The sequence below is a fragment of the Amphiura filiformis genome, chromosome 18 (assembly GCF_039555335.1).
Source record: "Amphiura filiformis chromosome 18, Afil_fr2py, whole genome shotgun sequence".
In the NCBI taxonomy this organism is placed as follows: Eukaryota; Metazoa; Echinodermata; class Ophiuroidea; order Amphilepidida; family Amphiuridae; genus Amphiura; species Amphiura filiformis.
In genome coordinates, this window is record NC_092645.1 from 64,229,836 (window position 1) to 64,242,396 (window position 12,561).

Here is a 12,561-nt window from a genome sequence, read left to right on the forward strand (position 1 = left end):
AAAAAAAAAAAATCCATCTCTTGATCCTGATTGGTCTAATGCTTTGTTTCCAGTACGCAGGTTGTGGGTTCAACTCCAAGTAGCGCACAAAACCAGTCATTTTGTTGTCAGAAACCGGTGGCTTTGCTTCTGAAGGATTATAGAATTGTCTGAGTTGGTCTAAGGTCCATAAAGATGTACGACCTGAAAAATAAAATGCTGTAATACGTTTCATTTTATTGCTTAATTTTCAACTGCACAGTGAAGATATAAGCAGTATAACTCTCTGCTAAAACTTTCGGGCCTCGTAACTGCTAAATTACAATACTTTTATATAGTATACATATTTAGAATGGCAAAGACTTGATGAATTCATCTGTGAGGACAAATTTGGGCAAAAATTTCTCATTTTTGGAGTAAATCCCACATTTTTTCCTCCAAATTAAAGAAAACGCGTAACAAAAAAAATTATTGGGTAAAAATTTTTTAATTAATAAAAAATATCTAGGACCCATTTTAAATTTATTTTGGATTTTGTCAATGTCAATTTTCAGTTTGGTTATTTCCGTTGAAATCCATACACCATGTACACCCATATCCCATAGATTTTAAATACCATGATATCCCACACAGTGGGTGTAGATTTCAAATGGAAGCACCCATTCAGGCAACTCAATTTGAAATTCATACTCCCTTTGTAGAAGGACTGGATTATTGTCAGCACTGAACTTTATACTCGTTACTACATACCAGATTTATCCAAATGATCAATTCGTTGATTTATAAAGTAGTATTTGTAGATGCCTCTGGAATCTCTTTTCAGCGTCATGTTGCTGGTGTTGGCTCAAAGTGTATAATTTTCTTAAATTACCAGTTCTCTTTAGAAGAACAAATTAGTGTCCCAGAAAGACCACCTTTGTGTTATTGGCCCCTGAACATGTTTAAAGCAAACCTGTGTAACTTCCTAGCCGGGTTTGGTTTTAGACATGTTCAAGGGCCACCATGATTAGGCAAAAGCAGGTCAGCTGTGTGCATAGGAGTTCAAAGTATCACCATTTATCTCTTATCATATAAATTAGGGTATAGTACACTCGACCTTTATGGCCAATTCATACACTCGTACATTATGTCAAATATTCATTCAAGAATATTTATTTGGTTAAATTAACGGACACATTTATATGCCTCAGGCCTATATGTTAGAAAAACAATTATCAAGCATGAATCACATGATTTTATTTAAAACAAACTCATATTGACCATAAAAATCATAAACTCATATTGACTGGTAGCCAGAGTCGAGATTCATCAATTGAAATTTCTCGGCCATATACTGCGTCTTGAAGACGACGAGCCTGTGAAAGAATATGCCCTTTATCTTCCACCACATGGGATGAGGAAACCGGGACGGTCGCGTACACTGTACTACAGTATGTCCAGCACCTCCTGGGAGATACTGAAGGGATGCTGCAGCCAAACAAAATTGTTTCGCTTGCCCAAGATCGCAATAGTTGGAGAAAGCTCGCGCAGCCGACTGATGAGTGACCATAAAAACAAATAAAAACAACTGGCTCTCAACACGCGATATTCAAAATCCCTGAACGGAAATTGCCGGTCATTGTTTATTGTGCTCAGTTGTCGTCCGCCTTCAATTTCATTGTGTTACTGGCATGTCATAGCCACAGGCAATTTGGGTGCCCAGGAAATTTGAATATCACATGGTGAGAGACCGCTGTTTTTATTCGCTTTTAAGGTTGATCGCCCCTTAAAATAAATAACCATACTGGTATGCTCCACCGGAAAGACCCCCCCTCCCCTTTTTGGATTTCGCAGATTTTGAAATTTCGGCTCTAAAAGACCCAAAAATTGCTCATTTCTTGTATTTCTGGTTTTCAGGCGATTTTCAACCAAAAAGCCAAGAAAGACCCTAGATTCAAAAGACCCATTTTACTTGTTCGCAGCTCCAAAAGACCCCCTTTTACTGGCACGCCGTCATCAGCTCCCAAAGACCCACCACCTCAAATACCCACTAACATTTTTTGATGTGCCCATGCTCGTATTTTTGGGGGGCTTTGGGGGCGCCAGCCTCCCGGAGTCCAAGCAGGAGGCGGCAAAATCGAATGGGCGGCGGGAAGATGAAGGGGCGGAAAAAAGAGGGGCGGCGAAAGAATAAGGGGCGGCAAAAAGAATTAGTAAAGAAAAAAGGCGGAAAATGTTAAAAATTGTACTATACATCAAAATGTGTTGCTTTTGGGGCGGTGGCGCCTATAAATCCTTTTTTTTTTTTTTTTGCTCTTCACTTTTTCAAACGACCGTAAAAAAAATTGGGGCAATCTTTTGGGCTGATGAGGAAGGGGCGGCAAAATTGGCTTTTCTTCAGACCCCCGGGGAAGGGGCAGCCACGGTACGCCACTGGTGCCCCCCTGGGTGACCGCCACGGTTAAGAGGCCAACTTATAGTAAGCATTATTTTTTGGACATTTTGCCTCCTTATTTTGGCTTACAATGGAGTTATAATCTTCCTGACTGTCATAGATATTAGTAATTTTTAGTATAAATAACAAATTTAAAATTTGACCAAAACCATTATATTATAGCTTTAAGCGTTCATAGCTTTGATAGGCTTCTATGTTCACCACGAACTTCCGAGCTGTGGTCAGCAAATTTAACTTGACACTGGCTGATAACCTTTGACCTATTCAACATTTCAAAATTCAACAATTTTGAATCATTAGAATCTTCCCAGCATGCAATTTGTAGCTGATCATCTACAAGTGCTTCACCGGTGAAAGTGATGGATAATTTTGTAACATCGTAGTACACAAGGTCTCTTTTAAAGGACGTCAATTTCCCGTTGTTTGCAGCGGGACTTCCAGCATCCATAAAATGCTTGATATAACTTGCCATGTTCAAATGTTGATTTCTATCTGTATCACTGGATAAGACAATTGCATGGTATAGGAATGCGCTCGCTGGTTTTGGAGACGAGACAAAATTCTTAGGCGGTGCATCTCGCGTAATCCCTCTGTTATCTATTTCACTTGGTTTTATCTGGGCTGGTCGTCTTGTTTTTAAATCAATTTTCACAAGATGTAAAAATCCTGTTGCGACAAGTTCACCAGTGTCTGGTTCAACATATTCAATGTCTCGGATGTAAGATGTCCTCCCAACATAGCCAGGCCAGACTTTGATACTCAGTGGTCTTGTGGTTCGCTTCCAGTATGCAGGTTGGGGGTTCAATTCTAAGTATCGTACAAAGGCAGTGGTTTTGTTTTCAGAGTAGACTATTTTCTGTGGATTTTTTCTGGAAACTAGGACCAAGAATTGCATCTGCTTCTGTAGCGTCCATAAAGGTGTATGCCCTAGGAGGAAGAGTAACAAGAACTGTCTTTTAAAAAAGACAATGCCACAGATGGCAAGCATGTTTCAAAATAATTTTGCATTGATATTATTTGTTTTGTGTGTGGAATATTTAATTAGGTGGAAAATATTGGTATTTTTTTGTAAATAACAAGGACATACTGGGAACGCTAAAAATGCATCAAGTTTGATTATACATGCTATCTTAGGGCTATTCCAGTTGAAATCCATACAACCCCATGCATATAGACCGGCCTTAATCTCCCACAGGGGGTGTAAATTTCAAATGGAGTGACCGATTCAGGTAATCCCATTTTATCTGGAATATAGCCCATTTTTTTAAGCTACGAGCAGCTAGCATTGTTCTAAACACATACAATCAGCACATTTATGTATGGTACATTGGCATATTAATTAAGAAAAAAAGGGGAAAAACCTGACTGACCGACCCTACTTGAAAGGTCCGTCTGCCCGTTTTTTTTTAAAGAACTGAACCGGAGTGCTATACGTCACCTGCATCATGTGCATAGGGTCTTGTGAAATGGGGGTCTCAAAGCCATATTGTAACATTGGCATAAAAATAGATGAGTATTTCTTTTCCATAAAATGTTAGCTTTTACTGTCAGATATCTCCCCTTTTAATTTTGAGCCACTGAAATGAGGGAAGGCAGAAAAATGGTAATTTTCTACCAGCTCTGATATCGCCAATGCAAACACTCCTTCAGTTGTGGTCCTATGATGCATATATCCACCGTCCCACACGCCATGTACCCAGTGGTGGCACCAGGAATTTTTTGCGGGGGGGGGGGGGCAAAGTGAATTTCAGGGGGAGGGAAAGAATGATATTGGGGGAAATACCCCCTTTCCCCCCTCCCACCGTAGCGCTGCCACTGCACTGATGTACCTACATCGTAATGATTAAGCAACAGTTACCTACAGCACCTAGTACATTACATTGTGTACAAAACAGAATTTTGAACAGAATCTCAAAACGCCCCTTATTTCGCACAATTTTCGATGAGTATACCCGCGGATGCACAGAGTGCGGGGGCCGGGATGTAGGCCTATGTCATGACTCACCTGCTTTGTCCAGATGATCAAGACGTTGATCCACCAAACAGTAGGTGTAGATGTCTCTGGAATCACTTGTGAATTTCATGTTGAGCCCGCATATAATCTGTATATAGCTACAGGCCAAAATACATGCTATATTGCTTTGATTTGATTTGATCAAGAAGTTTTTTTATAGATCGAGGCACAGGCTGCCGGGACAGGCAGTAGGCCTACAGTAAATTCACACTTGAAAGACCATTTTTACCAATTGTTTCCCAGGAATTGTTTCATTCATACTTCATAGTGTATGAACTCCACAGTGTACGTCCATACACATATAGCTACACATAGCTGGAATCTCTATTTATGCTGTACACACTGACCTTGTGATAACAGGTTCAACAGACTTCAAGGGCACACTACACCAAATCACATGGTGAATGGTGCAATGGTGATGAGTTCCAGTTAAAGCCCCGGTGGGGTCACTCAACTTGCAATACTGACCGCACGATCGTTACCAAAATCAAGGAAAAAGGGGTCATTTTTAGGGCATGTCCGCGGACAAAACTTGTCCGTGAAATTGGAAAAATAGGGGTGTTTTATTGCACAAATGTCTCGAAATTGAAAAAGGGGTTCTTATTATTTTCTCCTGATCCCGTGGCCAGATAAAAAATCACAGGAATAAATTTGGTTTCCTACTTTGTACTCATCCCGTGATCAATATTGTTCTCGGTTCTGATTTATATGCAAGGGGTACTACTTGAATTCTGTGATGCCCTTGTTAATTACTGAAAAAAAAAACATTCATAGGCCTAAAAATCCCTTTCTTGAAATGTTGAAATAGGGTCAAAATTGCAAATGTGTCCTCGGAATCTAAAAAATAGGGGAGTTTCAGAGTACCATTTTGTCCTTGTTTTGGAGTAAAAAGTGGGTAAAATTTCATGATTTGTCCTTGAAATCGACTGCAAAAGGGGGTAATTTGTGCTTGTGGTAACGGTCCTATGCGTCCCCCCTGCCAGGGAGTGACCCCACCGGGGTTAAAGCCAGTGTGATTTGCATAAAGAATTCCTATTTCCCCTTTTAATTTTGAGCCAAACAAATGAGGTAAAACAAAGAAAATTGCTATTTCATTGGATTTCATTCCAGTGCCTAGGACGAACAAGACGCCAGTTATTAAAAGACGAATAGTTATGTACCCAGTTTATTATAGTCATAAAATTTGAATAATATTTTAAAAGTTATAACTTATATAAAGATCAAGATAAAATCTATTTATTTTGCTACAGAAATTTCACATCAATTAGGCCATCTTAATTAAATCCTGTGTCTCAAAGCTTGTGAGAAATGGAAAACCTAATGCGGAATGCGTTTTTTTATTGTATTTTTTAATGTTTTTTTTTTTATGCGTCAGTTTAGGATTTCGGACAAGTATTTTGTGCAAAAATTATCCAATGTTGCAAATGTTGGAATAGTAGACAAATAAAGTCACTGCTACAAAATATTCTTCTTTTATTGTTTTCATGTCCAAAATTTGCAAAAATATCAAATATGAATTTGGGGTTTTATTTTTGCCTTTTTGTTAAAAATAAAAAATAAAAAGCTATAAAAAATTCTTGATTTTCAAAGAGGACTATGTGCACGATTTTACTAAGGCGTGCAGCAGCTTTGAGACACATGATTTAATTGACCTTACAAATATAATGAATATACAACTAACACAACTCGATTTTATGTTTTATATTGGCATTTTAATTTTAATTATGGAGCCCTGGGGGGAGGTAAAATTGGGGAGCAAAACATTTTTGGCCAGCCAAAAGGGAGCAAGCAATTTGGGGGCACGTGATTTTTGGCACATATTCATGGGGCACCAGGTGCAGGAGGGGCATGGGGAATCCCAGTCAGAACTCTTGCCCCCCCCCATCCCCACCCTGTAAAAACCCAAATTACAAAATGTTTCTACTTTCTGCTGCAATTTTGCACAAAATTAGATGAATTCCCTAAAAAAAAGCCTGGCACCGTCACTGCTCTGAAATTCCATATTATAGCATGAGCAAGAGGTTTACTTCAATCATAGTGACACTCCATTAGCGCCCCTTCCCTAATTAGTGCCCCCTATTATATCGGTGTCAGTGATTCAAAAAATGAAAGTTGATACCACTGGGGCGGGGAGAATTTTGATTGGGTCAACCCCGATTTTATTTGAGTCCCGGATTTAAATCAGTATGCCCTGCTTACAATTCACACATTGCATATCAAACAACTTAAGATCAGAGCTTTGATAAACTCTGTTCACCATGGTCGGCAAATTTTACTTGACACTGGCTGATAACCTTTGACCTATTCAACATTTCAAAATTCAACAACTTTGCATCATTAGAATCTTCCCAGCATGCAATTTGCAGCTGATCATCCGTAAGCGCTTCACCGGTGAAGGTGACGGATAATTTTGCAATATTGTAGTACACAAGGTCTCTTTTGAAGAACGTCAGTTTTCCATCGTTTGCGGTGCGACTTCCAGCATCCATAAAATGCTTGATGTAACCAGCGGTGTTCAAATGTTGATTTTGATCCGTTTCGCTGGATAAAACAATTGCATCATACTGGAATGCATTCGCTGGTTTTGGAGATGAGACAAAATTCTTGGGTGGTGTGTCTCGCGTAATCCCTCTGCGATCTATTTCTTGTGGCTCTATCTGGGCTGGTCGTCTTGTGTTCAAGTCAATTTTCACAGCATGCAGAAGTCCTGTTGCAACAAGTTCACCAGTGCAAGGTTCAACATATTCAATATCTCTGATAAAAGATGTCCTCCCGACATAGCCAGGCCAGACTTTGATACTCAGTGGTCTTGTGGTTTGCTTCCAGTATGCAGGTTGGGGGTTCAATTCTAAGTACCGTACAAAGGCAGTGGTTTTTGCAGAGTAGATGAATTTCTGTGGATTTTTTCTGGAATCTAGGACCAAGAATTGTGTTTGCTTATGTAGAGTCCATAAAGGTGTACGCCCTAGAAGGAATAGTAAAAATGCAACAAGTTTGAACACACATGCTTTTAAGGGGAGGGGGGGGGGGGTAGCAAGGCAAGTTTCAAGGGGTGCAAAATGTGATGAAAATTGTCAAAAATTAGCTAAATCTTTAATATCAGGGCTGCCAGCATCCCAAACAGAGGAGGGTAGACCAGAATTCTCACAAGACTTCTCCCCCACCCACATTGGCTACGCACTGTCATAAATATGACTGAATATTACATAATCAGTAGCGAGCATTCTGAAAAATTTACCCAAGTCCCCCAGTACATGTATGTGATGTCCATGTGCCCCTGGGGTGGGGATGGGTGGCACTGACCCTGTGCCCCTTGGGTGGGGATGAGTGGGTTTCAACTTTCATATTAGCATATGTGACCCGGCAGCACAAATGAGCCGTAAATTCCCTAAATTGCCTAAATTGTATTCTGAGTTACGGTGTAAAATGTGTACGAAGGTCGTATTCATCGGTAACTTCATAGGTTATTAATTATTTTAAACTGTTGTGATTTGGTAGTTCACAGCATCTTACGAATGGTAGTGAGCTTTGGCAAAAACTGCATTGCTCAATTCATAGCGAAAGCGTGTAGAAGAATTAAAATATCACAGATATACTTTTATAGGTGCTGCGGTTCCTGAGTTACGTTATAAAGAGGTCTGAAACAACAACACTTTTGTAAAACGTACATAACTCATTAACAACAATAAATTTAAAAGCAAGTTTGCAAAGTATACGATTTGTAGAATGAACTTTTGCAAAGCATCAAGGTGTTAATTTTCAATAATATATTGATCTAGATAATGAAAATCGATTTTTAGGTTGCTTCGACCAACAATACCTCGTCTACCCTTAAGCTGGCCCGACATCTGTCTCATTTTGATAGTCAAAAACTAATCAATAATCCTATTGTTGAAGTGGATAATAAGCTTCTACCTTAGATGGCTATAGAACTTTTAATAGCTCTGGTCTTTGTTTGCTTTTGCTAAATCCTGTTCAAGTGGTGGGTTACCAGGCATTGTATTTTGTACAGGTATGCATAACCAACAATTCACAATGTGAGGCCTTTCTTAAACCTCGTTGACTTGGGGATGATTTGAAATGACCGCCAATTATGACTGTTTGATATTTATTGCCAGCAATGTGGAAAAAAGAGACACATGTAAAAACGTAAAAAGCTATAATTTTGTTGAAGGAGCAAAGTTTAACAAACCATAACCCCGCTTCTGGATATCCTTTGAAGTCAAATGATATACCATTTTTAAGTTTGATGTTTATTTTTCAAACACGAAATTAAACAAAATTGACCGGGGTAGGAATTTACGGCTCATTCACCGTGAACGGTCACATATAGGGGTGAGAAATGCCAAATTCGGAGTCTTGGGAACTGATTTTTTCTGGGTCTTGAACTGATACAAATTTGTGAATCATGGGAAATAATTTTGCTTAAATTTAAGGCTATAGCTGAAAATTGCAACAAATTTGAGTTTTCTATTATTATTGAACTTGTGCACTGTTGGAGAGGTGTTGTAAATGATACATGGTCTTAACCACCACACATACCCTATGCAGTGCCACATGAGGCCTAAAAAAGGAAATTTGTTTGATTGGCGTAACCCAACCGACCCTAAAATTTGGCCTGACCCTAAAATTAGACACAACCCTACATTGCTTTTTACACAAAATAAATTAATTAAACATCGAATTTAAAAAAAAAGAAGAATCTCGACCTATGTGCCCACATTTTTTTATGTTACACCAATCAAACAAATTTTTAAGGTAATAAAGGCCTACTGTAAATGCTATAGTCTCACCTGATTTATCCAAATGATCAAGTCGTTGATCTAACAAACAGTATCTGTAGATGCCCCTGGAATCAGTTGCCAGTCTCATGTTGTTGCTTAAATGTCTGGATTTTCTTTTGTAATAATTTCAAGAAGTTTTTTGAATCAAAAATGATATATAGGCCTGTACACACAGTAACAATTACTGTGGTTCTATCTAATGGGTTCAAAGTACCAGGGTCCACAAGCTATAATGTCCTGTATATCGGTAAATTTTATTTTCACGCTTTTGTTGAATAATTTCAGATATGCAAATTTAAAAGCCAGCGAAAATATTGTTTACTCGTAGGCTTAAGGGCTGGGGTATGAACGTTTGGACAGTATTTATTGTGGGACATTAGAGCACATCCGACATATCGAATTGCATTCTGAATATGAAGAATGTCATTCTGATATCAAATAATTTAGATTTTTTGAAATTCGCAATTTAATACACATTTTATGGCAAATCATTAAAAATTGATATTTTTGATATTTAATTGGAGGACTGTTATATATCAAAAATTTGAAAAATATCAAATTTTTATAGTTTGTCATAAAATTTGTATTATATTGTGATTTTCAAAAAATTAAAATTATTTGACTGCTCCCAACAGTTCAAATCAAAAATATTAGGCTTTTTCAGACGATCCCTTGTAAAGCCGCTTGTAACTACATTCAAATGTAAACTTGTATGTAGTGCCTGTCTAAACGCACTCGCATGTAGCTACATGCAAGTTACAAGTGACGATTTTACATGTAAGATACCTTACAAGTAGCGAGCAACATAAAGACCATGAGGAAGGACCGTGTGCACAAGTATCCGTGTTAAGTTATGACCTTGCACTACCTCCGTATTACGGTAACACGGGGGTAAAGCTCCTGTGTGATCATGCCTTAAGATACCACGCCTTACAGTCTATCTAGTATGGTAAACACAAACTGACCTGAAAATTTAGGCTATTCTAGTTGAAATCCATACACCCCCTATAGAAGATATGATCTTAATCTCCCACAAAGGGGTTGTAGATTTCAAATGGAGCCACCCATTCAGGTAACTCCATTTGAAATGCACACTCCCTGTGAAGATTTAATAAGGTCATGTATTCCATAGTATTTGGATTTCAACTGGAATAGCCAATGTGATTGAAGATTCAACAATATATACTCTTAGCACAAAAAGTAACTACTCGGTTTTATAAGCCACCATTGTTCAGAAGAGGATTTATTTGGGGGGGGGGGCTGATTTTGAAAAGTGGACTTGGATAACCTCATTATTAATATACATGATACATGCGATCCAATTATTTTTATTTATTTGCCAAAACGTGAACGCGGTTACTAATATTCAACAGTGGACCATCAGCATAAATATTAGCAACCTCTGCACGCGCCGTATGTGGGGCGAACACATGGCGAGAGCGCTGGGCACCGTATTTGGATTGTGTGCTACCATAATTGCACAGATTGTGATTCGCACTTTTGTTATTGGTCATCCTGTTTTAGCCTGATCATTTTTTGGAAAGGCAAAACATATCAAAACGTTTTAGCTGTGAGAGATACATTACAAACTGCGACTTATAACTTGTTTCCAACACTGCTTATAGGGATCACAAGGTCAAACGCAATCTCTGTGTGTAGTTCAATGCAGTCTCAGATTACCATCTTTAACCTTTGGTAAAACCTCAACATACGAACCGGCTCACTGCACGGACTGTGTACAGAATGCGGAGAGACCATTATACCTAGTTCAAGCAGAGGTGATTTGGGGTATTTGCTCGTACCAATTTTTTCCTGATTTTTCGCTGTATGCGATTCTGCGAGTGAGATACTTGACAAATCAGATTCTTTCTTAGATGATAAGCTTGGAAATATCCCAAGCTTCAATTGGATACCTCGACCAGGTATACAATGGTTCCATGTCATTATAATGCTTTGAGATAAATGGTCAAAATACGTAGAAAATCATAGAAAAGTTGAAAAACACGGATTTCAGGCAGAAAACAAAACATTTTTAATACAAAGGTGGAGGTGAATAAAAATTATTTGCGAGTAAACAATATCATCTACATTATTTTTGATGCGATCATAAATTGCAGGACATTCTCATGCTTGTTTTGGTATAACGACTGTGATATATGACTAATAATTTTAAAGTTGTGATTTTAGTAATACAAATGTTTTGAGAAAATGTTTGATTTTTGTTGATGTCAGTGGACGGTACGCGCGGTTGTTAATGGAATGAAATAAGAAAATGAGTAATGATGCTTAGGGTACCCTAACGTTTTGATATGTGTAAAAATTGTTTATTTTTGACATTACGTTTCACTACCTGTAGAGAAATGATCAAAATTGAGTTCCCTCCTGAGGTTGGTATCTGTGTCAATGAGTTGATGTCATTTCAGCTCGAGGCAGTATATAACACAAATGGGTCAATGAGTTACATAAAAATGACCTTGTGTGGTATTTAGTTCTCAGGATGTGAGTTTTGCCTGAGGCAATTTGTGGTTAAATGTTGATCCCTCACTACATGAGTTATTACCGTCAATTTGGTTGAAAAAGGAGGTGAGACATGACCAAATCTCTCCAGGTAACAAAACGTAATGAGAAAAATTGTGTTTTATGTAAAGTGAAGTGAAGAGATGAAAGTGACCGAATATATTCCTTGGTTTGAAATGTTTGCATGAAATGGATTTTTCACAATGCCCTCCAAATAACCGATGCACAGTTATTAACCTCTAAACAATCTGGTTTTGTTGTTGATTACAGTTCCAAACAAGTGCGACCAGTACCAAGATTGAAATGCAGTACGCGAGTGACGTGATTTCATTTGTTGCCAATGATGTCGCCAGTGTGGCAATCGCTAATGAGAAGAGCGTCAGTCGATTCGGTGTGTCCGATTGCAACCAACCAGTCGTTATTTATTCGTACGATTCCGATGCGGCGGCCTGGAATTTGGAGCAGAGTATCGTTGCAACATGCATTATTGACTTGGACGTATTTGCTATAGATGGTATGTATAGGATGGGTTATTCTGGTTGAAATCTACCCTCCCCCTGTGGAATATTTTGAAAGTATCTTCCACAGGGGAGTATTTTCAAATGTAATGGGTCCAGTGGCGTAGTGTGGGTCATCACATTGGGTGGCACCGACCATGATTGGGGGCACCGGGTCTGATTAGGGGGGGCACAAGTCATTTTTGGCACTTGGGATTTTTAAAATTTCTGATCGATTGGGGCATGTTCCCCATGCCCCTATGATGCTACGCTACTGAATGGGTCGGGGTTAATCATTATCATTTAGAAACCCATCATTGGCATGGCCAGCACTTT

The 12,561-nt window shown here is 38.7% G+C and overlaps 2 protein-coding genes across 2 annotated transcripts in view; one reads left to right on the forward strand and one right to left on the reverse strand.

Annotated features, from left to right (window-relative positions):
• LOC140139306 (uncharacterized) overlaps positions 1-12,271 on the forward strand; it is a 32,019-nt gene extending 19,748 nt beyond the window's left edge. Inside the window, exon 3 of the mRNA XM_072161086.1 lies at positions 11,999-12,271. Coding sequence (XP_072017187.1) covers positions 11,999-12,271 — 273 coding nt within the window. The remainder of the gene's footprint in view (positions 1-11,998) is intronic.
• On the reverse strand, positions 528-4,734 carry LOC140138919 (uncharacterized). Its single transcript, XM_072160702.1, has 2 exons — positions 4,419-4,734; positions 528-3,340 (listed from the first exon to the last, which is right to left on the reverse strand). Exons 1-2 carry the CDS (start codon positions 4,495-4,497, stop codon positions 2,586-2,588), a joined length of 834 nt encoding a protein of 277 aa, XP_072016803.1. The 5' UTR covers positions 4,498-4,734; the 3' UTR covers positions 528-2,585.
• Positions 12,272-12,561: the final 290 nt, after the last annotated feature.

Coding starts and splice junctions, on each gene's coding strand:
- LOC140138919 (XM_072160702.1), bottom strand. CDS start 4,497: ATGAAATTCACAAGTGATTCCAGAGACATCTACACCTACTGTTTGGTG. Junction 3,341..4,418: donor TGATCATCTGGACAAAGCAG/GTGAGTCATGAC, acceptor TCTTCCTCCTAG/GGCATACACCTTTATGGACG.